Source organism: Blennius ocellaris (assembly GCF_963422515.1).
Source record: "Blennius ocellaris genome assembly, chromosome: 20".
Taxonomy (NCBI): domain Eukaryota; kingdom Metazoa; phylum Chordata; class Actinopteri; order Blenniiformes; family Blenniidae; genus Blennius; species Blennius ocellaris.
The window spans coordinates 23,092,181-23,118,548 of NC_137669.1; the positions used below are offsets into that span (position 1 = coordinate 23,092,181).

At 54.7% G+C, this 26,368-nt stretch overlaps 2 protein-coding genes across 2 annotated transcripts; one reads left to right on the forward strand and one right to left on the reverse strand.

Annotated features, from left to right (window-relative positions):
• Positions 1–986: 986 nt before the first annotated feature.
• Positions 987–11,054, forward strand: eya3 (EYA transcriptional coactivator and phosphatase 3). The gene is given in 28 exon segments (XM_080515888.1): positions 987–1,091; positions 2,321–2,416; positions 3,222–3,271; positions 3,413–3,483; positions 4,674–4,739; positions 4,816–4,870; positions 5,154–5,263; positions 5,451–5,594; positions 5,764–5,834; positions 5,836–5,850; positions 6,592–6,690; positions 6,692–6,770; positions 6,878–6,888; positions 6,890–6,907; positions 6,909–6,998; positions 7,000–7,023; positions 7,025–7,051; positions 7,180–7,262; positions 7,374–7,464; positions 8,009–8,032; positions 8,034–8,055; positions 8,058–8,067; positions 8,195–8,232; positions 8,235–8,357; positions 8,624–8,738; positions 9,504–9,625; positions 9,698–9,798; positions 10,919–11,054. Coding segments are annotated over 27 exon segments (1,788 nt in total). The 5' UTR covers positions 987–1,091; positions 2,321–2,368; the 3' UTR covers positions 11,000–11,054.
• Positions 11,055–13,340: 2,286 nt separating this feature from the next.
• On the reverse strand, positions 13,341–26,076 carry xkr8.3 (XK related 8, tandem duplicate 3; the record flags this gene model as incomplete). The annotated part of the gene is made up of 6 exons (XM_080515889.1): positions 25,692–26,076; positions 24,286–24,530; positions 22,508–23,463; positions 19,492–19,856; positions 15,031–15,290; positions 13,341–14,095 (listed from the first exon to the last, which is right to left on the reverse strand). The coding sequence occupies exons 1-6, from the start codon at positions 26,015–26,017 to the stop codon at positions 13,341–13,343; spliced, it is 2,907 nt and encodes a 968-aa protein (XP_080372015.1). The 5' UTR covers positions 26,018–26,076.
• Between the last annotated feature and the right edge of the window lie 292 nt (positions 26,077–26,368).

Sequence of the window (26,368 nt, forward strand, 5' to 3'; positions counted from 1 at the left end):
AAGAAAGAAAAAAGCAAGAAAGAAAGAGAGAGAAAGAAAGAGTGGGAGAGAGGAAAAAGTAATAAAGAAAGCGAAAGACAGGGAGAGAGAAAGAAAGAAAAAAGAAAGAGGGAGAGAGAAAGAAAGAAAAAAGAAAGAGAGAGAAAGAAAGAAAAAAGTAAGAAAGAAAGAAAATATAAGAAAGAAAGAGAGAAAGAACAAAAAAAAGAAAGAAAAAAGTAAGAAAGAAAGAAAGAGAGAAAGAGAGAGAGGGAGAGAAAGAAAGAAAGAAAGAGAGAAAGAATGAATGAAAAAAGAAAGAAAGAAAGAAAAAAGTAAGAAAGAAAAAGTAAGAAAGAAAAAGAAAGAAAGAAAGAAAGAAAGAAAGAAAGAAAGAAAAAAGCAAGAAAGAAAGAAAGAAAGAAAGAAAGAAAGAAAGAAAAAAGCAAGAAAGAAAGAGAGAGAAAGAAAGAGTGGGAGAGAGGAAAAAGTAATAAAGAAAGCGAAAGACAGGGAGAGAGAAAGAAAGAAAAAAGAAAGAGGGAGAGAGAAAGAAAGAAAAAAGAAAGAAAGAGAAAGAAAGAAAAAAGTAAGAAAGAAAGAAAATATAAGAAAGAAAGAGAGAAAGAACAAAAAAAGAAAGAAAAAAGTAAGAAAGAAAGAAAGAGAGAAAGAGAGAGAGGGAGAGAAAGAAAGAAAGAAAGAGAGAAAGAGAGAGAGGGAGAGAAAGAAAGAAAGAAAGAAAGAGAGAAAGAGAGAAAGAAAGAAAGAAAGAGAGAAAGAATGAATGAAAAAAGAAAGAAAGAAAGAAAAAAGTAAGAAAGAAAAAAAAAGAAAGAAAGAAAGAAAGAAAGAAAGAAAGAAAGAAAGAAAGAAAGAAAGAAAGAACTCTTCAGGTTATATTTATACCTGTCTCTTCCCGCCACACCTGTCGCGTCCTCTCGCGCCAAAACCCCTCTGCTGTCGCTGAGCGGCTGACGCATGCGCAGTGCGGATCCTCCCCCGGCCAGACTTCCTGCCAAATAGTGCTCCCTAACAACGGACAAAGCTTGTGAGAGCGGAGCCGCAGAAAGACACAGAAAGAGCACCGCGGCCCGGTCGCTCCTTCAATGGTAAGCCGCCTCCGGGCCGTGTGTCCCGGGTCAGGGCTCCGGGGGGGCTCCGGGGGGGCTCCGGGGGAGGTGGGTGCTTCAGCTCCGGCTCGGTGCACCGGGACTCAGACGCCTCCACACGCTGCCGGAGGCGGCTAATTCCCGGAGCGGAGAACTTTTGTCTCCCGGGCTGGAGTCGGTGTAATTCATGATTAAATACCGGAGTTTTTTTTTTTTATATATATATATATATCGGTGAAGCGAACCGGGAGTTCTGCCGGGGGAGGAGGAGGCGCGTTTACTGAGTTTTCGTTGCGATGCAGCGGGGTAAAGTGAGTGGCTGTCGCTGGAAGGTTGCGGGGTGCCGTCTAAATGCTGGCGCACTCTTGTTTATTTGCTCCAGTGTCACCCTTAAAATTCTGGCCCGGTGACGTTGCTTGATTGCCCGTCTCGTGTTTTGTACTCTGCGATCAATGAACGCTCGGGCTTCTTGTGTTTGAACCGCGTCCAGTAGTTAATTCCCAGGAAGTAGTCTCGGACTGGCTTCACCTTCACCCGCCAGCCGCCGCGGGAGGCGTGTACTTCCTGGACGCTCATCCCAGCCAGCCTCCAGTCTGGACCTGGGAACTGGATAATGAACCTTGTAACCTGGACCTGGTCTCGAGACTTTACCCTTGATTATTTAAATATCCTCCTGGACTTTTCTAGAACTCTTCCTTGAACCTCACCCTGGAACTTTAAATACTCTTCCAGTGAGACCGATCCAGACCTGGAGCTTCCTGCTATTTACACAATAAAATAAATCACTGGATTTCATTAAAGAAGATCAGACTTTTCTGGACTTTACCTTTAAAAACAAGCTTTAAGAGGAAGTGGGTGATTTAATAAATACAGATTGTTGGACCAGGACCAGGTGAAGACCATGTTCGTCATGTTCTGTCTCTTTAAATGTCACATTCTGATGTAAACAAATAGCCAGTTTGTTTGTTTTTTTCCAACGCAGCTAACAAAATAAATTTTTTAAATGGTCTTAATTTGGAGGGACGAGGTTTGAGTAAAAATAAAAAATTTGGATGGGTTGGTTTTCCGTCGGGGCGATTTCTTAGCTTTCGGTATTTTTTTAGTTATTTTAATGTGAAGTGTGTGTGTGTGTGTGTGTGTGTGTGTGTGTGTGTGTGTGTGTGTGTGTGTGTGTGTGTGTGTGTGTGTGTGTGTGTGTGTGTGTGTGTGTGTGTGTGTGTGTGTGTCAGCGTTACAGTGGGCTTCCCGGCTGCATCCAGTAGGCGGAGCCAGCAGACATGGCGGCTCGCTCCTCTGCAGGGATGGACGACTCCCAGGAGCAGCCAGTGAGTCTGGGGGGGGGAGGGGGGGGGGGGTAATGAAGTGTGATTTGTTTACTTGTTTACGTTCCAATCTTCTGAAAACTCATGCATGCAACCTGCGTAAATGCTGCACACGATGTAATTGGCATGTTTGGCCACTAGTGGGAGCTGCTGTTTGTTTTGGTAGTGAAACCTCACACACACACACACACACACACACACACAGCACAGAACCATCTGAACGTTGACGCTGGGAGAACACGGACCTTCTAGTCCACAGGTGGTTGAATTATTGCGGTGACTGTCAAAATAAAAGCACCAGGAGAATCTGGACTGGCGGTCTCTACTGAGCATGTGCAGAACTACTGGTGACTGCCGACGTAGCGAGGTGGAGCAGGTTCAGAAGAGTTCCTGGTTTGTCCAGCGGGGGGACGTCCTCCTGACGCTCCTGGTTTGTCCAGCGGGGGGACGTCCTCCTGACGCTCCTGGTTTGTCCAGCGGGGGACGTCCTCCTGACGCTCCTGGTTTGTCCAGCGGGGGGACGTCCTCCTGACGCTCCTGGTTTGTCCAGCGGGGGACGTCCTCCTGACGCTCCTGGTTTGTCCAGCGGGGGGACGTCCTCCTGACGCTCCTGGTTTGTCCAGCGGGGGACGTCCTCCTGACGCTCCTGGTTTGTCCAGTGGGGGACGTCCTCCTGACGCTCCTGGTTTGTCCAGTGGGGGACGTCCTCCTGACGCTCCTGGTTTGTCCAGTGGGGGACGTCCTCCTGACGCTCCTGGTTTGTCCAGCGGGGGACGTCCTCCTGACGCTCCTGGTTTTGTCTCCGCAGGCCAAGAAGGTGAAGCTGGAGCAGGACGGTTCGCGGGAGAAAGAGTCCAGGTTCGTCCTCGTCCTTCCTCCCCTTCCTCACCTTCCTCACCTTCCTCACCTTCCTCACCTTCCTCCCCTTCCTCCCCTTCCTCACCTTCCTCCCTTCCTCACCTTCCTCACCTTCCTCACCTGGTCTTCTTCATGTTTCAGTCGTAGCGACGGCGGCAGTCCGGACCAGGCCGCCTCGTATTCGTCGCTTTCTGCAGCCCAGCTGGACCCAGGTACCGGGACCGCCTGCAGCACTGGGAGGGTGGGGGTGTGACGGTGTTCTGACGGTGTCGTTGTGACGGAGTCGTCCTGACTGGGTTGTAACTGTGACGTGTCGTTGTGACGGTGTTGTTCTGACTGTGTTGTTGTGATGGTGGTGTTACTGTGATGGTGTTGTTGTGGTGGTGTTGTTGTGACTGTGACGGTGTCGTTGTGATGGTGTCGTAACTGTGACGGTGTTGTTGACTGACGGTGTTGTTGTAACTGACAGTGTTACTGTGACGGTGTTGTTGTGCTTGTGGTGTAGCTGATGGTGTTGTGACTGTGTTGTGATGGTGTTGTGACTGTGACGGTGTTGTGACTGACAGTGTTACTGTGACGGTGTTGTTGTGCTTGTGGTGTGACTGTGATGGTGTTGTTGACTGTGACGGTGTTGTTGTGACTGTAACGGTGTCCTTGTGACGGTGTCGTTGTAACTGTGACGGTGTCCTTGTGACTGACGGTGTTGTCGTAACTGTGACGGTGTTACTGTGACGGTGGTGTTACTGTGACGGTGTCGTTGTGACTGTGACGGTGTCGTTGTGATGGTGTTGTTGTGACTTTGACAGTGATGGTGGTGTGACTGTGACGGTGTTGTTGTTACTGTGATGGTGTTGTTGTAACTGTGACGGTGTCGTTGTGACGGTGTTGTTGTGACTTTGACAGTGATGGTGGTGTGACTGTGACTGTGTTGTTGTTACTGTGACTGTGTCGTTGTGATGGTGTTGTTGTAACTGTGACGGTGTCGTTGTGACGGTGTTGTTGTAACTGTGACTGTGTCGTTGTGATGGTGTTGTTGTAACTGTGACGGTGTCGTTGTGACGGTGTTGTTGTGACGGTGTTGTTGTGACGGTGTCGTTGTGACTGTGACGGTGTTGTTGTGGTGGTGTTGTTGTGACTGACGGTGTTGTTGTGACTTTGACAGTGATGGTGGTGTGACTGTGACGGTGTTGTTGTTACTGTGATGGTGTTGTTGTGACTGTGTTGTTGTAACTGTGATGGTGTCGTTGTGACTGTGACGGTGTCGTGATGGTGTTGTTACTGTGACTGTGTTGTTGTGATGGTGTTGTTGTAACTGTGACGGTGTCGTTGTGACGGTGTTGTGGTAACAGTGACTGTGTCGTTGTGACGGTGTCATTGTAACTGTGACGGTGTCGTTCCTCAGCTGAAGCGGCGGCGGCGGCGGGCGGAGCGGCGCTAGCAGGCGACCTCGCCATCAACTCGTTCTCAGGTACCAGACGAACTCCTGACGGAGGAAACGTGGAGGACGGAGACTTTTAACCTTCGTTTCTTCTTCTGTGTGGCAGAAACAAACTCGGCGGCGACGGCGGAGTTCAGCCAGCAGGTGTACCAGGCCGGCAGGTGAGTCGCTCTTCATCATCATCATCATCATCATCATCATCGTCATCTTCATCGTCTTCATCACAACCAGCCTTGTTCCTTTTCTCACCTTTAAAAATGACGAAATTGACCGAATAAGTTTTTTAACCACGAAATAATTTGGTGGGACGTTTCGGAGAAAAATCCTAATCTGGATTATTTTGGTCAAAATTGAAATCAGGATTAAATCTTTTTAGTTTGAAACAGAATTTTTTTGAAACAGGTTTTTTTTTTTTTCAAAAATAAAAGCGTCTCTGTGTTTCAGCCCTGCAGTGACGTCCTACAGCAGCCAGGTGTCCTTCCCCCCTCTGGCCCAGTCCACCGTCTACTCCACCTTCCCCCAGACCGGCTCCACCTACGGCCTCCCGCCCTTCGGTTAGTCCCCCCCCTCTCCCCCCTCCCCCCCCTCCTCCACCCTCCCCCCGAACAGCCTTCGCTCTTCAACCTTCATCGCTCTGCTCATCGTGCTTTGGCGCCGTGGACTCGGTCTGCTACACTTCCTGTTTCTCCTCCTCCTCCTCCGTCACCCTCTGCTCCTTCCATTGCTCTCTTTCCTCTTCAGGCGCTATGTGGCCCGGCATCAAAACAGAGACAGGGCCGCCAGAGGCGCCCTCTGGTGGCCAGCCTGGGTTTCTCAGCTTCAGCTCCACATACACCTCCTCCTCCAGCCAGCCCGGCCCGCTGCACTACTCATACCCCAGCCAAGGCAAGCTGCTCCCCCTCCTCCTCCTCCTCCACCTCCACTACCTCCACCTCCACCCACCTCCGTCACACAGTCTGCAACACCACCACAGCTTCCTGTCGTCTCTCCTCATCACTTTGAGCTTCCCTGCAGGAGCAGCGGTGGGTTTTAACCGCGGTGTGTGTGTCTGCAGGCTCCAGCTTCACCACGTCCAGCGTGTACTCCAACGTCCCCGCCGCGGCCGCCGTCACCACGGCCTCCACCCGCCGCCGCCCACCAGGTCACAGACCCCCACCCCCCACCCCCACCCCCCGGCCTCTTATTCTCTTAAGACAGGGGCGCCCACACTTCTTCAGCCTGCGAGCTACTTTGTAAAACGACCACGGTCAAAGTGATCGCCCACTACAAAAATGCAATTTTCAAATATATTGAGGATTCTTTATATGTACAAACGTATAACGATGCACCTTGCCAAAACCGTACGAGCCAATATTGTGCAACACGACATAATTAACTAGGAACATTCTTTGTAACTACCTGGAGTTTACTTTGATGTTACTTTGATCTTTGGTGTTGCGACGGTCTGACTGGCCGACGAGACAAACGCACTTCGAAAACGTCATTGTGAAAAAACAGTCCGCCTCCCCCTTCCTCGTGAAAGTGACACGTCTTCGTCTTCTCACTTGGTCCGACTCCCCCCCCCCCCCCCACACTTATTGTTTGGGGGGGGGGGGGGGGGCTTCAAATTTGCAGTAACTCGCTGACTAGCTTGTTAGCTTCGCCACGCTTTGCGTCGTTGTTTGCGCGTAAGCGGCGACCTGAAGGTCAGGAAAATTCCGCCGTCGTCTGACGCTGCGTTCGATCGTACTCGTAATTCGTAAAGGTAGATTAGCTTCATTACACCAGCGTCTTATTTGTTTTCATGCGATCGACTGGTAGATGGCGATGGACGTATTGAAGCGCCCCTGTCTTGAGACGTCTCCGCTCCGCCCATCTGACCTTCCTGCCGTCTCGCCTGCAGGAGTTCGGCGGCTTCAGCTCGGTGGCTCAGACCCAGTTCCCCCAGTACTACGCCCTGCCGCCCAGCTACCTGCCGCCGGCGCTGCCCGCCGCCGACGAGCTCGGGCGGCGGCGTGGGCGTGGCCGGGTACTCGGCGGTGAAGTCGGAGGAGGCGGCCTCCGCCGGGCTGCCCCCGAGAGGTGAGGCTCACTCTGGAAAGGCTCCATCGCCCCCTGGAGGTTCTCCTCCGTCGGTTCTCCTCCGTCGGTTCCTCCGGCTTCAGGAGTGGGGTTTTTGTCTTTTCCAGACGCGTCCCCAGCCGGAAAACCTCCCGGCCAGGCGCCGCCCTGCCCTCCGGCGTCCTCCACCAGGGCGGCGGCAGAGAGCAGGACGAGGTGGGCCGCAGGAACTCGGTGGGCAAAGCCAAGGGGAAAGGGCAAGAAGTCTGAGAACTGCCCCGCCGCAGGACGGAGACCTGGAGGTAACTGGAGTGGGGGAGGAGGGGGGGGGGGGGGGGGGGGGGGGGTGGGGGGCAGGAGGGGAAGGGGGGGGTTAAACCAGAGGTGTGCAGGAAGTGGATCAGTGGTTCTTCTTCTTCTGTGGTTTTAGCGCGTCTTCCTGTGGGACCTGGACGAGACCATCATCATCTTCCACTCTCTGCTCACAGGGTCCTACGCCCAGGAAGTTCTCCAAGGTCTCCGTCTCCGTCTCCGTCTCTGTCTCTGTGTCTGTCTCTGTCTCTGTCTGTAACTGGGTCTGTGACTGACTCTGCGTCTGTGCCCCCCCCCCCCCTCCCCCCCCAGGGACCCCGCCACGGTGTTGAACCTGGGCCTCCAGATGGAGGAGCTGATCTTCGAGCTGGCCGACACTCACCTGTTCTTCAACGACCTGGAGGTAGGGGGCGGAGTCTAGCCCAGTGGGGGTGGTAGGGGGCGGGGTCCTGGAGGTAGGGGGCGGAGTCCAGCAGGGGGCAGAGCCAGCCCGGTGGGACGGTAGGGGGCGGAGTCCAGCCCAGTGGGGGTGGTAGGGGGCAGAGTCCTGGACGTAGGGGGCAGAGTCCTGGACGTAGGGGGCGGAGTCCTGGGGGTAGGGGGTGGAGTCCATCCCAGTGGGCGGGTAGGGGCGGAGTCCTGGAGGTAGGGGACGGAGTCCAGCCTAGTGGGGGTGGTAGGGGGCAGAGTCCTGGACGTAGGGGGCAGAGTCCTGGGGGTAGGGGGTGGAGTCCAGCCCAGTGGGGGGGTAGGGGCGGAGTCCTGGGGGTAGGGGGGCGGAGTCCAGCCCAGTGGGGGGGTAGGGGCGGAGTCCTGGGGGTAGGGGGGCGGAGTCCAGCCCAGTGGGGGGGTAGGGGCGGAGTCCTGGGGGTAGGGGGGCGGAGTCCAGCCCAGTGGGGGGGCGGTGGCGAGCAGCAGCTTGCATCATGAGCCTCTTTGTGTTTCAGGAGTGCGACCAGGTGCACGTGGAGGGACGTGTCCTCTGAGGACAACGGGGGGACCTGAGGTGTGTCTGTCCTCCTCTTCCTCCTCCTCTTCCTCCTCCTCTTCCTCCTCCTCCTCCTCCTCCATCACTCTTCTGACCCCCCAGCAACTCCTTCTCCTTCCCCTCTCTCTCTCTCTCCTCCCATCAGCAACTACAACTTCCTGTCTGACGGCGGCTTCAGCGGCCCCGGGGGGGCGGAGCCTCGGGGGCGGCGGCGGGGGTGCAGGGCGGCGTGGAGTGGATGCGTAAACTGGCGTTTCGCTACCGGCGGCTAAAAGAGATTTACAACGGCTACAAGGGGAACGTGGGCGGTGAGTTCTTCTTCTGTGGTGGATTCAGAGCAGCTCACGTTTCTACCGTCACGGTTCTATAGACTGTTTTTATTCACATTCCAGTTTGTATTTCGTGGTTTTCAGTGAAGTTTGCTTCACAAATGGTGTTTTGTTGTTTCTCCCCGTTTCCACAATGATGAAGAGTTTCTCTACCAGTTGACGTGTTCAGGTGTAGTGTTTGAAACGGTTGCCGTGGCGACGGGTGCCGGGGGTGTTGCTAACGGAGGCTGCTGGTTGTGCCCCAGGCCTGCTGAGCCCCATGAAGCGGGAGCTGCTGCTCCGCCTGCAGGCGGAGATCCAGGTGGTGACGGAGGCCTGGCTCAACACGGCGCTCAAGTCCCTGCTGCTCATCCAGTCCAGGTCACTCTTCATCCTCCTCCTCATCCTCATCATCTTCATCATCCTCCTTATCCTCATCTTCATCATCCTCCTCCTCACCCTCCTCATCTTCATCATCCTCCTTATCCTCATCTTCACCTTCCTCGCCCTCCTCATCCTCATCATCATCCTCATCTTCATCTTCACCCTCCTCATCCTCATCACTCCTCACCCTTCTCATCTTCATCATCTTCACCCTCCTCATCTTCATCATCTTCACCCTCCTCATCTTCATCATCCTCACCCTCCTCATCCTCACCCTCGTCCTCCTCCTCGCTCTCCTCGTCCTCTTCATCCTCCTCACCCTCATCATCCTCTTCACCCTCCTCTTCATCCTCTTCACCCTCCTCTTCATCCTCCTCACCCTCTTCATCCTCCTCACCCTCTTCATCCTCTTCATCCTCCTCACCCTCCTCTTCATCCTCCTCCTCCTCCTCTTCACCCTCCTCTTCACCCTCCTCTTCATCCTCCTCACCCTCTTCATCCTCCTCACCCTCTTCATCCTCTTCACCCTCCTCTTCATCCTCTTCATCCTCCTCATCCTCCTCCTCCTCCTCACCCTCCTCTTCATCCTCCTCCTCCTCCTCTTCATCCTCCTCCTCCTCCTCTTCATCCTCCTCCTCCTCCTCTTCACCCTCCTCTTCATCCTCCTCAGAGAGGAGAAGGTGCTGGAAAGTCGTCTTCACATTCACTTATTTAATTGTCTGTCCCCCCCCCCCCCGTCCCGTCCCGTCCCGTCCTCCACAGGGGGAAGTGTATGAACGTGCTGGTCACCACCACCCAGCTGGTCCCGGCTCTGGCCAAGGTGCTGCTGTACGGCCTGGGAGACGTTTTCCCCATAGAGAACATCTACAGCGCCACCAAGATCGGTACGGCGGCGCCCAGGTAATCCCAGGAGTCATGTAATCTGACTACTCAGTGTTCGGCGCTCTGCCACGCAGGCAAGGAGAGCTGCTTCGAGAGGATCGTCTCTCGCTTCGGCAAGAAGGTGACGTACGTGGTGATCGGGGACGGCCGGGACGAGGAGTTCGCCGCCAAGCAGGTGAGCAGCTTCCTCTAGTCCAGATTATAGAGCATCTTCCTCTAATCCAGATTATAGAGCATCTTCCTCTAATCCAGATTATAGAGCAGCTTCCGCCTCTAGTCCAGATTATAGAGCATCTTCCTCCTCTAATCCAGATTATAGAGCAGCTTCCTCCTCTACTCCAGATTATAGAGCAGCTTCCTCCTCTAGTCCAGATTATAGAGCATCTTCCTCCTCTAATCCAGATTATAGAGCATCTTCCCCCTCTAATCCAGATTATAGAGCATCTTCCTCCTCTAGTCCAGATTATAGAGCAGCTTCCTCCTCTAGTCCAGATTATAGAGCATCTTCCCCCTCTAATCCAGATTATAGAGCATCTTCCCTCTCTAACCCCAGATTATAGAGCATCTTCCTCCTCTAATCCAGATTATAGAGCATCCTCCCCCTCTAATCCAGATTATAGAGCAGCTTCCGCCTCTAGTCCAGTTTATAGAGCATCTTCCTCCTCTAATCCAGATTATAGAGCAGCTTCCTCCTCTAGTCCAGATTATAGAGCAGCTTCCGCCTCTAGTCCAGATTATAGAGCAGCTTCCTCCTCTAGTCCAGATTATAGAGCATCTTCCCTCTCTAACCCCAGATTATAGAGCATCTTCCTTTATAGAGCATCCTCCCCCTCTAATCCAGATTATAGAGCATCTTCCCCCTCTAACACCAGATTATAGAGCATCTTCCCTCTCTAACCCCAGATTATAGAGCATCCCCCCCCTCTAATCCAGATTATAGAGCAGCTTCCGCCTCTAGTCCAGTTTATAGAGCATCTTCCTCCTCTAATCCAGATTATAGAGCAGCTTCCTCCTCTAGTCCAGATTATAGAGCAGCTTCCGCCTCTAGTCCAGATTATAGAGCAGCTTCCTCCTCTAGTCCAGATTATAGAGCATCTTCCCTCTCTAACCCAGATTATAGAGCATCTTCCTCCTCTAATCCAAATTATAGAGCATCCTCCCCCTCTAATCCAGATTATAGAGCATCTTCCCCCTCTAACACCAGATTATAGAGCATCTTCCCTCTCTAACCCCAGATTATAGAGCATCTTCCCCCTCTAATCCAGATTAAACCAGGTCTTGTCTCCACCCTCCAGCACAACATGCCGTTCTGGAGGATCTCCACCCACGGTGACCTGGTGTCCCTCCACCAGGCGCTGGAACTGGACTTCTTGTAGGAGGAGCTCAAGCTGCTGGACGAGCCCCCCCCCCCCCCCCCCCCCCCCCCCCCCCACACACACACACACACACACACACACACACACACACACCCCCCCTTCCACGGCAGCTGAACGTCTCTTCCTCTTCATACTTCAGGATGCGTTGTCTCTTCCTGGGGGAGGTCCCCAGGACGTCGGTCGCCATGGAAACACCCCGGGGGGGTGAGGGCGGGGGGGGGTCATGACAGGGTTAATCTCACTTCCTGTTGTTTTGCCATGTGGCTCTTTAACAAGCCTGGTGGATTTGGACTCACGGCCCTCAAACAGACGATGACTCCGCCCCCCCCTCTGACCTCTGACCCCCCCCCCCCCCCCCCGCTGCAGGTCAACGGCAGTCATGAAGCAGCTCACAGTGACTCAATGAGCTCGTTTCTAGAAAGACTTCATCCAGAAGCTCAGACTCTTCCTGAGGAAACTTTCACCACTGGAACTTTTCTTTTTATTCTGACTTCCTGTGGGGGGGGGGGGGGGGCAGCAGAGAGCAGGAACTGTGTTTCTGACCACCTGAAGTCCTGGGATCAGATTGACGTTTTAACCTCGGGGGTCATGAAAACACAACGAAGCATCTAAATATTGGAAAAAATCCTTTTTTTGTTGTTGTTGTTTAACCTCGAGGCCAAAATGACGATAAAAACATTTAACTTGCAGCTCCAATCAAAGAATTTCTCCTGAAGCAGTGAAACCGACGTGGGGAAAACCATGACGTTCTGTTTCCTCTGTATTGTCGGGGGGGGGGGTTGAGGGGGGGTCGTGGCCAGATTAGGACTGAACACTGAGCCTGAACAAAACGTTGGTATTTCCACACCTGCAGCTTCGACCGTTACGAATGTGTATTTCTGTGTATTTTCCTTTGTTTGTGTGACTGTGTGCATATTTATATTGTGCCTTTAACCCCCCCCCCTCCTCCCACCCTCCCCCCCCCCTCTCCCCCCTCCCCCCCCCCCCGGTGATCAGGTGAGGCTGCAGCCCCCCCCCCAGAGGGTTTTAAAGCTTTGTTCTGCCGCCTCGGTGAGTCAAATATGAGCAAACGAGTTCTCATGGTAAAAAATACTCGCGCTTCACACAAACGTGCGTTTTTGTTTTTTATGTAAAAAAAAAAGAAAGAAAAATTTAAGCAAATTTTTTGCTTTTCTTTTGTGTTTTTGGAAGAAAAAAAACGGCAAAATTTGTGAGAATATCTGGATATAATTTGTGTTGATTGACGCCGAGGTAATGCTGCTAAACGTGCACTGGGGGGCGGCAGTGAGTCTGATCAGTCCTGTGATTCCACCCGCTGCCACCGGGGGCTGCAGTGACTTCCTGTTCACAGCAGAAGAAGCAGGAAGAGGCTTTTATCTCCGTGTGTGTGTGTGTGTGTGGCGTGTTTCCACTTCCTGTTTGATTTCTTCTTCGTGTAACTTTGTGTTGCGGTTCCTCGGGGTCGTCTCCGTCATGAAGAGTCGCTACGCGTGACCCTTGATGCTAACGTGACGACGACAGTCGCTGTTTCTGGGTTCTCCTGTTTACAGCCTCCAGACGGTGTAAATACATTAACGACTTCGAACTGACGTCTCTTTATTCACGGAAACACAAATGCTTGGACACGTTGGTGACGGAGGTATAAAATACTCTGGTAGTGAAGGGCGGGGCTTTAAAGATTCACTTTGACAGACGCTAGCTCCATTAGCATACACAGCTAACGTTCTCCAACTGTTAGCTTTAGCAACTTTTAACTTCCTGTTCACTGACCAATGAATGACGTGTGTGTGTTCATAAATCAGCTTTAGAGGCAGAACCTCGTCCTGTTTGACGCTACAATAGTAACTCTACAGTTGTAGCTCTACAATAGTAAAAGCACAGTGACTTGGAGTCGTAGCTGTAATCTGATTACTGGTTTGGAAATAGTAATGTCAGATTACTGGTCACTGGAAGAAGTGGTCATAAGTTAACAGAATAATACTTCACAGGCATCATCAGCCACCGCAGGCTAACTAGCCTAGCCACCACGGGCTAACTAGCCTAGCCACCATAGGATAGGGAGCCTATCCACCATGGGATAAGCAGGCTAACTAGCCTAGCCACCATGGGATAAGTAGCCTAGCTGCCACAGGCTAACTAGCCTAGCCACCATTGCATAAGGAGCTTAGCTGCCACAGGCTAACTAGCCTAGCCACCGTGGGATAAGGAGCCTAGCCGCCATAGGATAACAACCCCCCCCCCCCCCCCCCCGAGTCCTCCAGCTCTGCCCACGTCACCAAGCCCCCCCAGAGTCACAGTGACTCGGTCCAACGTCCGTCCCCTGGAGGACGAGGGACGCCGGTCAGGAGTAGAAGTTCTCGGCCAGCTTCCTCATTCTCCTGTTGCAGCGTTCAGAGGTGGGGGGGATCTGGGGGTGGGGGGCCCTCAGGCATCTGTACATGGGGAGGTCCACCTCGTCCGCGGAGCCGGGCGTCTCCGCGCCGTCCCCCCTCGCGTCGTCCACCCCCATGCCGCCGTCCCCCTCCAGCTCCTCCTTGCCCACGTTGGGATGGAAGTACTTGTAGTACAGCAGCTTCAGTGCGAGTCCCAGGACGTAGAGGACGACGAGGCAGGCGGCGGTGGCGGCGCCCGGCGGCAGGACCGGGACGTACGGCGGGTCCACCGTCGTCCTCCAGAACCAGACGCCGCACAGCGCCGCGGTGTCCGCCAGCGCGAAGCCGTGGTACAGCAGGGTCTGGTGCCTGGTCCGGCCCTCCGACACGTTGAACCAGCTGAAGTACCAGATGAGGCCCACCGTGCCGCGGTACAGCCACTCGCCGCCGGCGCTGTCCATGAAGTGGGTCTGCGCCCTCCAGGCGCAGAAGAAGAAGAGCGCCCAGCAGCACAGGAAGTGGGCGAAGACGAAGCAGGGCAGGACGGAGGCGAAGAGGGCGAGCGCCGCCACGCGGGACGCGATGAGCAGCAGGTTCCACAGGAAGAAGACCAGCGAGGAGACCAGCGACGGGCGGTGCTTCTCCGGCAGGAAGGAGCGCAGCGAGCGGTGGTACGTGGTCACGCAGAACGCCACGGCGGAGGCCGACGCCGCCGCCTTCAGCACTGAGGAGGAGGACGAGGGAGAGAGAGAGAGAGAGACGTGGTGTCAGGCTGTGGGCGGGGCTAATCAGTTAGGGGGCGCTGTGAGTGGGGCTAATCAGTCGGGGCTGTGGGCGGGGCTAATCAGTCGGGGGGCTGTGGGTGGGGCTAATCAGTTAGGGCTGTGGGCGGGGCTAATCAGTGAGGAGGGCTGTGGGCGGAGCTAATCAGTGAGGAGGGTTGTGGTCGGAGCTAATCAGTGAGGAGGGTTGTGGGCGGGGCTAATCAGTGAGGAGGGTTGTGGGCGGGGCTAATCAGTGAGGAGGGCTGTGGGCGGAGCTAATCAGTGAGGAGGGCTGTGGGCGGGGCTAGTCAGTGAGGAGGGCTGTGGGCGGAGCTAATCAGTGAGGAGGGCTGTGGGCGGGGCTAGTCAGTGAGGAGGGTTGTGGGCGGGGCTAATCAGTGAGGAGGGCTGTGGGCGGAGCTAATCAGTGAGGAGGGCTGTGGGCGGGGCTAGTCAGTGAGGAGGGCTGTGGGCGGGGCTAATCAGTTACCATCTACCGTCGTACCTCATCTCCCGTTTATACGACAATGAAAATCTTTCCTTTTCTGAAATGTTTCCCGTTTCCATGGAAACGATGACGAAAGCCAGAAACGCTGTAGTCGCAACTATTATTTTTAATACTGAAATATCGATAAACACAAGAGTTCAGCCGCTCTTTGAACGTTACATCAATGACTTGCGGCCTCGACGCTGCCCCCCGGTGACACCCGGCGGTACTGCAGCGTCCCGGAGACGGACGAAGACGACGTCAGATCGGAAGTTAGCTTTTCACGTAGCGTGACCGTCGCCTCTCAATGGGAAAAGTTGGCGGTTCGATCCCCCCCGTCCTCGTGTGACCCTTGGAGCAAGGCACCAAAACTAAAAGTTGCTCGCCGTGGATCCCTCGTCTCCTCACCTGGTATGGGGTGGAGACGCCCCCCCTGCAGGACGCTGGTGAGCATGAGGACGAGCTGGGGGGCGCTCTCGGAGAAGGTCTCCATGATGCGCAGCATGTTGAGGTCGTGGCTCAGGTACGCCGCGTCGTCCTCTGGGTCGCCGCCCTTCGGGTCGTCCTCCGGGTCGCCGCCCTTCGGGTCGCCGCCCTTCGGGTCGTCCTCCGGGTCGCCGCCCTTCTTGCGGATGCTCTTCATCGCCGTCTCCAGGACGCCCAAGTACCTGAAGGAGAAACGACGCGGCAACAAACAAAACGCTCAGCGGCTCGTCTGGTTTCTGGAGGAAGTGGTCATAAGTTAACAGAATAATACAGGCTAACTAGCCTAGCCACCACGGGCTAACTAGCCTAGCCACCACGGGCTAACTAGCCTAGCCACCACGGGCTAACCAGCCTAGCCACCATGGGATAAGGAGCCTAGCCACCATGGGCTAACTAGCCTAGCCGCCACAGGCTAACTAGCCTAGCCACCAGGGGATAAGCAGCCTAGCCGCCACAGGCTAACTAGCCTAGCCACCATGGGATAAGGAGCCTAGCCACCATGGGATAAGGAGCCTAACCACCACAGGCTAACTCGCCTAGCCACTATGGGATAAGGAGCCTAGCCACCATGGGCTAAGCAGCCCAGCCGCCACGGGATAAGGAGCCTAGCCAACATGGGATTAGGAGCCTAGCCACCACAGGCTAACTAGCCTAGCCACCATGGGATAAGCAGCCTAGCCGCCACAGGCTTACTAGCCTAGCCACCATGGGATAAGGAGCCTAACCACCACAGGCTAACTCGCCTAGCCACTATGGGATAAGGAGCCTAGCCACCACAGGCTAAGCAGCCCAGCCGCCACAGGCTAACTAGCCTAGCCACCATGGGATAAGCAGCCTAGCCGCCACAGGCTAACTAGCCTAGCCACCATGGGATAAGGAGCCTAACCACCACAGGCTAACTCGCCTAGCCACTATGGGATAAGGAGCCTAGCCACCATGGGCTAAGCAGCCCAGCCGCCACGGGATAAGGAGCCTAGCCACCACGGGCTAAGCAGCCCAGCTGCCACAGGCTAACTAGCCTAGCCACCATGGGATAAGGAGCCTAGCCACCACAGGCTAACTAGCCTAGCCACCATGGGATAAGGAGCCTAGCCACCACAGGCTAACTAGCCTAGCCACCATGGGATAAGGAGCCTAGACACCACGGGCTAACTAGCCTAGCCACCATGGGATAAGGAGCCTAGCCACCACAGGCTAACTAGCCTAGCCACCATGGGATAAGGAGCCTAACCACCACAGGCTAACTCGCCTAGCCACTATGGGATAAGGAGCCTAGCCACCACGGGCTAAGCAGCCCAGCCGCCACAGGCTAACTAGCCTAGCCACCATGGGATAAGCAGCCTAGCCGCCACGGGCTAACTATCCTAGCCACCACGGGCTAAGCAGCCTAGCCGCCACAGGCTAACTAGCCTAGCCACCATGGGATAAGGAGCCTAGCCACCACAGGCTAACTAGCCTAGTCACCATGGGAAAAGGAACCTAGCCGCCACAGGCTAACTAGCCTAGCCACCACGGGAAAAGGAGCCTAGCCACCACGGGCTAAGCAGCCTAGCCGCCACAGGCTAACTAGCCTAGCCACCATGGGATAAGCAGCCAAGCCACCACGAGCTAACTAGCCTAGCCACCACGGGCTAACTAGCCTAGCCACCACGGGTTTTCGGGGAGAGTTTCGCCGTCACGCAGCTGCTTTTTGAAAAACGACGTCCGTTTAGAAGGAAGCGGCAGAAACGATGCAGGTGACGTGTCGTCTGTTTTGTTTCTGTAATGAAACTACACACACACACAATAGAACGATGAGTTCTAAGCAAAAACTCTCGAAGAACATTCTCCTGGACAAACCACCAAGTCGGATTGACTGTCAAAATAAAGGTACCAAGTTGGACTGTCAAAATAAAAATGCAATTTTGCAGTTTTTGTGGGTTTATCCAGAAACGGTCGGCCGCCGATGGACGACATCAAATCATCCCTGAAAATTTCAGATTAAATAGTTTAAATTTAGAGTATTTTTTTGTGAAAAGCTGGTAAAAATACATAAATACAAAGAAACAAGTAAATAAACACGAGCAGACTGAAGTGAGTTCCTCCATTAACAGATATTCTAGAGTTGTAACTTGTAACAGACCAGAGTTTCATCAATTCTTTGAAGTCGTTGGTAGTTTTTGTCTCTTTCAGCGAACTTTACTTTGAAAGTAGGCGGAGAAAAGCAGAGCGAGGGAAGTGTTGGTTCTTCTTTCCTTCCCGAGTCGCCGTGGCCTCGTGAGGACGGACGTCACGGGTCCTGGAGAGGAACTACACCCTGCTGCCACTGTGTGCTCCACCTGACCCCCACCTGACCAACTTCCTGCTGTGTGCTCCACCTGACCCCCACCTGACCTCAACTTCCTGCTGTGTGCTCCACCTGACCCCCACCTGACCTCAACTTCCTGCTGTGTGCTCCACCTGACCTGTTCCTGCTGTAGTGCTCCACCTGACCTCAACTTCCTGCTGTGTGCTCCACCTGACCCCCACCTGACCAACTTCCTGCTGTGTGCTCCACCTGACCTGTTCCTGCAGTGCTCCACCTGACTTGTTGTTCCTGCTGTGTGCTCCACCTGCCCTGTTCCTGTAGTGCTCCACCTGACTTGTTGTTCCTGCTGTGTGCTCCACCTGCCCTGTTCCTGTAGTGCTCCACCTGACTTGTTGTTCCTGCTGTGTGCTCCACCTGACCTCCACCTGACCAACTTCCTGCTGTGTGCTCCACCTGACCTGTTCCTGCAGTGCTCCACCTGACCCCCACCTGACCTGTTGTTCCTACTGTGTGCTCCACCTGACCAACTTCCTGCTGTGTGCTCCACCTGACCTGTTCCTGCAGTGCTCCACCTGACCTGTTGTTCCTGCTGTGTGCTCCACCTGACCTCCACCTGACCAACTTCCTGCTGTGTGCTCCACCTGACCTGTTCCTGCAGTGCTCCACCTGACCCCCACCTGACCTGTTGTTCCTACTGTGTGCTCCACCTGACCAACTTCCTGCTGTGTGCTCCACCTGACCTGTTCCTGCAGTGCTCCACCTGACTTGTTGTTCCTGCTGTGTGCTCCACCTGCCCTGTTCCTGCAGTGCTCCACCTGACCCCCACCTGACCTGTTGTTCCTACTGTGTGCTCCACCTGACCAACTTCCTGCTGTGTGCTCCACCTGACCTGTTCCTGCAGTGCTCCACCTGACCTGTTGTTCCTGCTGTGTGCTCCACCTGACCTCCACCTGACCAACCTCTTACTGTGTGCTCCACCTGACCTGTTCCTGCAGTGCTCCACCTGACCTGTTGTTCCTGCAGTGTGCTCCACCTGACCTCCACCTGACCAACCTCTTACTGTGTGCTCCACCTGACCTGTTCCTGCTGTGTGCTCCACCTGCCCTGTTCCTGTAGTGCTCCACCTGACTTGTTGTTCCTGCTGTGTGCTCCACCTGCCCTGTTCCTGTAGTGCTCCACCTGACTTGTTGTTCCTGCTGTGTGCTCCACCTGACCTCCACCTGACCAACTTCCTGCTGTGTGCTCCACCTGACCTGTTCCTGCAGTGCTCCACCTGACTTGTTGTTCCTGCTGTGTGCTCCACCTGCCCTGTTCCTGTAGTGCTCCACCTGACTTGTTGTTCCTGCTGTGTGCTCCACCTGACCTCCACCTGACCAACTTCCTGCAGTGCTCCACCTGACCCCCACCTGACCTGTTGTTCCTACTGTGTGCTCCACCTGACCAACTTCCTGCTGTGTGCTCCACCTGCCCTGTTCCTGCAGTGCTCCACCTGAACTCCACCTGACCAACTTCCTGCTGTGTGCTCCACCTGACCTGTTCCTGCAGTGCTCCACCTGACCTGTTGTTCCTGCTGTGTGCTCCACCTGAACTCCACCTGACCAACTTCCTGCTGTGTGCTCCACCTGACCTGTTCCTGTAGTGCTCCACCTGACTTGTTGTTCCTGCAGTGTGCTCCACCTGACTTGTTGTTCCTGCAGTGCTCCACCTGACCTGTTGTTCCTGCTGTGTGCTCCACCTGACCTCCACCTGACCAACCTCTTACTGTGTGCTCCACCTGACCTGTTCCTGCAGTGCTCCACCTGACCTGTTGTTCCTGCAGTGTGCTCCACCTGACCTCCACCTGACCAACCTCTTACTGTGTGCTCCACCTGACCTGTTCCTGCTGTGTGCTCCACCTGACCTGTTCCTGCAGTGCTCCACCTGACTTGTTGTTCCTGCTGTGTGCTCCACCTGAGCTGTTCCTGCAGTGCTCCACCTGACCTGTTGTTCCTGCTGTGTGCTCCACCTGAGCTGTTCCTGCAGTGCTCCACCTGCCCTGTAGGAGGCGCAGCGTTTCCTGTCAGCAGGAGAAAGAAAGAGAAACCAAACTCCCCCACCTCAAGTAGCTCCCCAGCTGCAGCAGGTGGAGGACCCCCAGGGTCCGGCCCCTCACGCTCTCCTCCACCCGGGTCCGCATGACGTAGTCGTCGTAGCCGTACCAGAGCCAGCTGTAGACCTGGACCAGCACCGAGGAGCCCCCCAGCAGCAGCGCCAGCACCCCCAGGCGGCCCCAGGCCCCCGCCCAGTAGAAGCTGCAGGCCGCCAGCAGGTCCAGGACCACGTCCACCAGGAAGAGGACCAGGGACACGCTGGACAGGACGAAGTCCAGCCAGGTGAACCGGAACTGTCCCATCCTGACGGGGACACGGTCTAACTCCGACTGGCCAGAGGCAAAGTTCAGCTTTGAAGAGGGCTCCTCCTCCTGGGGACAGGAGTCTTAAAGGAACAGTGTTCCATTTCTCACTCACACTGAGGGGGTGTGTCCTAACACTCCCTCCTGTCTCCTTACAGTCTCTCCTGTCTCCTTACAGTCTCTCCTAACACTCCCTCCTGTCTCCTTACAGTCTCTCCTATCACTCCCTCCTGTCTCCTTACAGTCTCTCCTATCACTCCCTCCTGTCTCCTTACAGTCTCTCCTGTCTCCTTACAGTTTCTCCTAACACTCCCTCCTGTCTCCTTACAGTCTCTCCTATCACTCCCTCCTGTCTCCTTACAGTCTCTCCTAACACTCCCTCCTGTCTCCTTACAGTCTCTCCTATCACTCCCTCCTGTCTCCTAACAGCTCCTATCTCCTTTCCTGTCCACTTCTCCTGAACCACAGAAGTGTTCAAGAGATAAGAGCATTGGAATTCTCACTAAGCCAAGGAAAGGAGGCTCAATGCTTCCTTTATCCTAGGAAACACTGATGGGGGGGCGGGGGGTCTGGATTGGAGGTGGACGGGGGGTCTGGATTGGAGGGGGGGGGGGGGGTGCGGGGGGTCTAATTGGAGGTGAGCACCTCGTGGGCCCCGGCTCCTCTAAACACTTCATCAGGTTAAAATCTTTATCGAAGAGTAAAATAACTTTTAAGAATCGACACACAAACATCAGGAGTCGTTTTAACAGTCGTTTCACTTTAATGCTGGTAAATGAGGTAAAAGTTGATGATGTGACCTTGACTGTCAGTCTGTCAGAACGTAGACCGTCAGTCTGTCAGAACGTAGAGGAGGACTGTCAGATCGTAGAGGACCGTCAGAACAAAGAGGAGGACCGTCGGTCCGTCAGTCTATCAGAACATAGACCGTCAGTCCGTCAGAACAAAGAGGAGGACCGTCAGTCTGTCAGAACATAAAGGAGGACCGTCAGTCCGTCAGAACAAAGAGGAGGACCGTCGGTCCGTCAGTCTGTCAGAACAAAGAGGAGGACAGTCAGTCCGTCAGAACAAAGGAGGACCGTCGGTCCGTCAGAACATAGAGGTCCGTCAGTCTGTCAGAACAAAGAGGACAGTCAGTCCGTCAGAACATAAAGGAGGACCGTCAGTCTGTCAGAACATAAAGGAGGACCGTCAGTCCGTCAGAACAAAGAGGAGGACCGTCGGTCCGTCAGAACATAGAGGTCCGTCAGTCTGTCAGAACAAAGAGGAGGACAGTCAGTCCGTCAGAACAAAGGAGGACCGTCGGTCCGTCAGAACAAAGAGGACGACCGTCAGTCTGTCAGAACAAAGAGGACGACCGTCAGTCTGTCAGAACGTAGAGGACGACCGTCAGTCTGTCAGAATGTAGAGGACCGTCAGACTGACGGTCTACGTTGTGACAGTCTGTCAGAACGTAGACCGTCAGTCTGTCAGAACGTAGAGGACCGTCAGTCTGTCAGAACATAAAGGAGGACCGTCAGTCTGTCAGAACAAAGAGGACGACCGTCAGTCTGTCAGAACAAAGAGGACGACCGTCAGTCTGTCAGAACGTAGAGGACCGTCAGACTGACGGTCCTCTACGTTGTGACAGTCTGTCAGAAAGTAGACCGTCAGTCTGTCAGAACGTAGAGGAACTCAGGACTTAAAGCAAAGTGAAACAGTTTGACAAGAGAAAAGTAAACAGCTGAACAAACAGACGGTCGCTGCTCTTCTGGGTCCAACAGGTTGTTCTGGTTCAGACAGTAAAACAAACAGAGCGTCACTGCAGCCCTACCCTCACTGCAGCCCTACCGTCACTGCAGCCCTACCGTCACGGTTCGTCTCCTACAACCTGAGTTACATTCAGCTGAAACATTTGAAAGTTTACAATCTATTTGTCCTTTAACCTTCATGTTTCCTGCTCGTTTTCTAAAACACCAGACAAACTTCTGACACATGAAAATAAACTCTTTCATCTCTTTCATGTACAAATAGATATTTTTCGGTGTAAAAACAATTTTCTGAGTAGAAAAAAAGAGTTTGTCTAAAAAAGAAGTTGGTTCTTGTGTGAAGTTGTTGAAACTTCCTGGTTCCTTCATGAACAAGTTCTGAGTTTCTCAACTAGTTTTTCCCTTTAAAGTACAATATGACCAAAAAACACCCGTGATGAAATATTCTATTTATAGATACTGTGAGTCACTTCTTAAAAGAAACCCGGTCGTTTCAGTTGTTTTTTTACCGTCGTACATCTTTTATCATTTTCTACGTCTTCTCAGTTTAAACATTAACTTTCTTTATTATTTCATTTCAACCAAAAATACTGTGTATTACTAGTTTATCACAAAAATTTAAACAGTATAAATCCGTTTATGATTTAAGTTGCCAAGAAAATCTCAAATTTAAAAATGTCTAATATTTCAGAACGTCACTTTTTTCTACTGGGCGTCACGATTATCGGAAAGTAAAAATATATAAAGAGGTTCAGATGCAGAAATTCACTAAACTGGATCAAACTGATCTAGTTCCAGACTTCTGGATTCAATCTGGACTCTGAGGAGGGTCTTCATGGTTCCGTGGCCTCAGCGGCGGCGCTAGCCTCGTTAGCCTGGCTAGGGTTAGCCTCACTAGCCTGGCCCGCGGCGTTAGCTCGGCCCACGGTGGCGCGGACTCGTCTGGGCGTGTAGAAGGTTCATGGTTCATGGTTCCGTGGCCTCGGCGGCCGCATTAGCCTGGCCCGCGGCGTTAGCCTCGTTAGCTCGGCCCGCGACATTAGCCTCGTTAGCCTGGCCCGCGGCGTTATCCTCGTTAGCCTGGCTAGTGTTAGCCTCGCTAGCTTGGCCCGCGGCGTTAGCCTCGTTAGCCTGGCCCGCGGCGTTCTCCTCGTTAGCCTGGCTAGTGTTAGCCTCGCTAGCCCGGCCCGCGGCGGCGCGGACTCGTCTGGGCGTATAGAAGGTGTGGGCGTGGCGGACCATGCGCCTGTTGAGCAGCTGGTTGGACGGCGGTCCGTCCAGGAAGGTGAAGTCTCTGTAGGCCACCTGGGCGTCGGGCAGGTCGGGGGGGGGCGGGGCCGCCGGCGGCGGCCCCCCCCCCGGGTCCCTCAGCGGGGGCCTCCACAGCCGGGGGTGGAAGCAGCAGTAGTACAGGGCCTTGAACAGCAGGCCCAGCAGGTAGGTGAGCGGCAGGGCCACCAGCAGCGCCGCGCCGTACGCCTCCGTCTGCGCCTCGTCGCGGTAGCGCCACCAGGTGGCCAGCAGGATGGCGCCGTCCGTGGTGATGAAGCCGTGGTACACCAGGCCGCGGCCCCGCGTACGCCCCTCCGCCACGTTGAACCAGCTGAAGTACCAGATGAGGCCCACCGTGCCGCGGTACAGCCACTCGCCGCCGGCGCTGTCCATGAAGTCCGTCCCCTGGCGCCACGCCCACAGGACGAAGACCGGCCACAGCAGCAGGAAGTGGACGGCCACGTAGCCGGGCAGCACCGAGGAGAAGAGGGCGAGCGCCGCCACCCGCGGGGCGATGAGCAGCAGGTTCCACAGGAAGTAGACCAGCGAGGAACCCCAGCCCTGCTGCGCCTTGTCCGGCAGGAAGGACCGCAGGGACCGGTGGTAGTCCACCACCATCCAGGCCAGGGACGTGGTGGACGCCGCCATGCTCACAACTGGAAGACAAGGAAGCAGGAGGACGATCAGGATCGGGGACGGGGACCAGGAGGACAGTCAGAATCGGGGACCAGGAGGACATTGGGTACGGGGACCAGGAGGACAGTCAGGGACAAGGATCAGGAGGACAGTCGGTGACGGGGACCAGGAGGACAGTCAGGGACCAGGAGGAGAGTGGGGACGGGGACCAGGGGGACAGTCGGGATCAGGGACTAGGAGGACAGTCAGGACAGGGACCAGGAGGACAGACGGGGACCAGGAGGACATTGGGGATGGGGACCAGGAGGACAGTCGGGGACCAGGGGGACAGTCGGGGACCAGGAGGACATTGGGCGACGGGTCCAGGAGGACAGTCAGGATTGTGGACGGAGACCAGGAGGACAGTCAGAATCGGGGACCAGGAGGACATTGGGTACGGGGACCAGGAGGACATTTGGGGATGGGGACCAGGAGGACATTGAGGACAGGGACCAGGAGGACAGTGGGGGACGGGGTCCAGGAGGACAGTCAGGATTGTGGACGGAGACCAGGAGGACAGTCAGAATCGGGGACCAGGAGGACATTGGGTACGGGGACCAGGAGGACATTTGGGGATGGGGACCAGGAGGACATTGAGGACACGGACCAGGAGGACAGGGACCAGGAGGACAGTGGGGGACGGGGTCCAGGAGGACAGTCAGGATTGTGGACGGGGATCAGGAGGACAGTCGGGATCGGGGACAGGGACCAGGAGGACAGTGGGGACGGGGACCAGGAGGACAGACGGGGACCAGGAGGACAGTGGGGGACCAGGAGGACAGTGGGGGACCAGGGGGACTCACACTGCACGGGACGGGCCTGGTTGGTCCTCAGCACCACGTAGATCATGAGGGTGAGTTGAGGCGCGCTCTCGCAGAACGTCTCGATGAGCCGCAGCATGCTGAGGTCATGTGTGAGGTACACGGCGTACTCTGACCCCGCCTCCCGGCGCCACCACACCCTGAAGCCCTGCCGGATGGCCGAGACGTGCCTGAGGGGGGGGACAGACGGCGTCTCACACACCGGAGACACAAGAAACCCTCTGGAGCTGCAGGTCAACCCAAACAACTGTTGTTTATTCCAATGGCCGAGTCTGATGCTGTTAGCATTAGCATTAGCGTGCTACAATCGTTAGCTTTCTTCTTCTCACAGCTTTAGATGTTTCTGCTTCAAACGTCTGTTAGCATGTTTAGCGTTAGCAGCATTTAGAAGTCTTTTAAGTATCTACTGAACTTTTTATGAAGTTATGTCATCTAACGTCAGATTATAGAGCATCTTCCCCCTCTAACAGATTATAGAGCATCTTCCTCCTGTAATCCAGATTATAGAGCATATTCCTCCTGTAACATCAGATTATAGAGCATCTTCCTTCTCTAACATCAGATTATAGAGCACCTCCCCCTGTAATCCAGATTCTAGAGCATATTCCTCCTCTAATCCAGATTATAGAGCATCTTCCTCCTCTAACATCAGATTATAGAGGCTCTTCCTCCTCTAACATCATATTATAGAGCATCTTCCTCCTCTAACATCAGATTACAGAGCCTCTTCCTCCTCTAATCCAGATTATAGAGCCTCTTCCTCCTCTGACACCAGATTATAGAGCATCTCCCCCCTGTAATCCAGATTATAGAGCATCTTCCTCCTCTAACATCAGATTATAGAGCCTCTTCCTCCTCTGACACCAGATTATAGAGCACCTCCCCCTGTAATCCAGATTATAGAGCCTCTTCCTCCTCTGACACCAGATTATAGAGCACCTCCCCCTGTAATCCAGATTATAGAGCCTCTTCCTCCTCTGACACCAGATTATAGAGCACCCCCCCTGTAATCCAGATTATAGAGCATCTTCCTCCTCTAACACCAGATTATAGAGCATCTCCCCCTGTAATCCAGATTATAGAGCATCTTCCTCCTCTAACACCAGATTATAGAGCATCTCCCCCCTGTAATCCAGATTATAGAGCCTCTTCCTCCTCTAACATCAGATTATAGAGCCTCTTCCTCCTCTAACAACAGATTATAGAGCCTCTTCCTCCTCTGACACCAGATTATAGAGCATCTCCCCCCCTGTAATCCAGATTATAGAGCATCTTCCTCCTCTAACACCAGATTATAGAGCATCTCCCCCCTGTAATCCAGATTACAGAGCCTCTTCCTCCTCTCGGTGAAGCCCCGGAGGAGCCACCAGGTGAGCACCGGCCGTTACCTGCACAGGAAGCCGAGCTGCAGCACATGGAGCAGGCAGAAGACCTGCACCCGGTCCCCGCACAGCACCGTCTGGACGCCGGTGCGGCCGCCGAGTCCCGGCAGCTCGCGGTCGTACCAGAACCAGAACCAGCTGAACGCCTGGACCACCAGGGAGGACAGCACCATGAGGCCGACCAGCACCGCGAACCACGCCACGTCCCCGCGGCGGTAGAACTCGGCGGCGACCCACACGTCGGAGCCCCAGTCCACGAGGAAGGTGCAGAGGCCGACGACGGAGAAGGTGAAGTCCACCCAGGAGTACCGGGAGAAGCAGGCGCGCTCCATGGCGGAGCGGCGACCTGTTGCCGCGGAGCTAGCAGCGGCTAACCCCCCCGCCGCCGGGCGGACCGTTACTTCCTCCTCCTCCCCCCCTCCCCCGGAGCTTAGGAGCGGCTAGAGTCCGGCGGGCGGACCGTTACTCCCCCTCCTCCTCCTCCTCCTCCTCCTCCTCCTCCCCCGGAGCCGCTCCGCTGCCTCCACCGCGGAGAGGACGAGCTGCTCCCGGGACTCCCAACATCTGCTCGCCCCGCTCGCTCCGTCCGGGCGGCGTCGGAGCGGAACGGCGGCGGAAGCGGGCTGGAAGCCGAGACGCGAAGTTGTACAAAAAAAAAAAAAAAAAAAAAAAAAAAGTTTTTC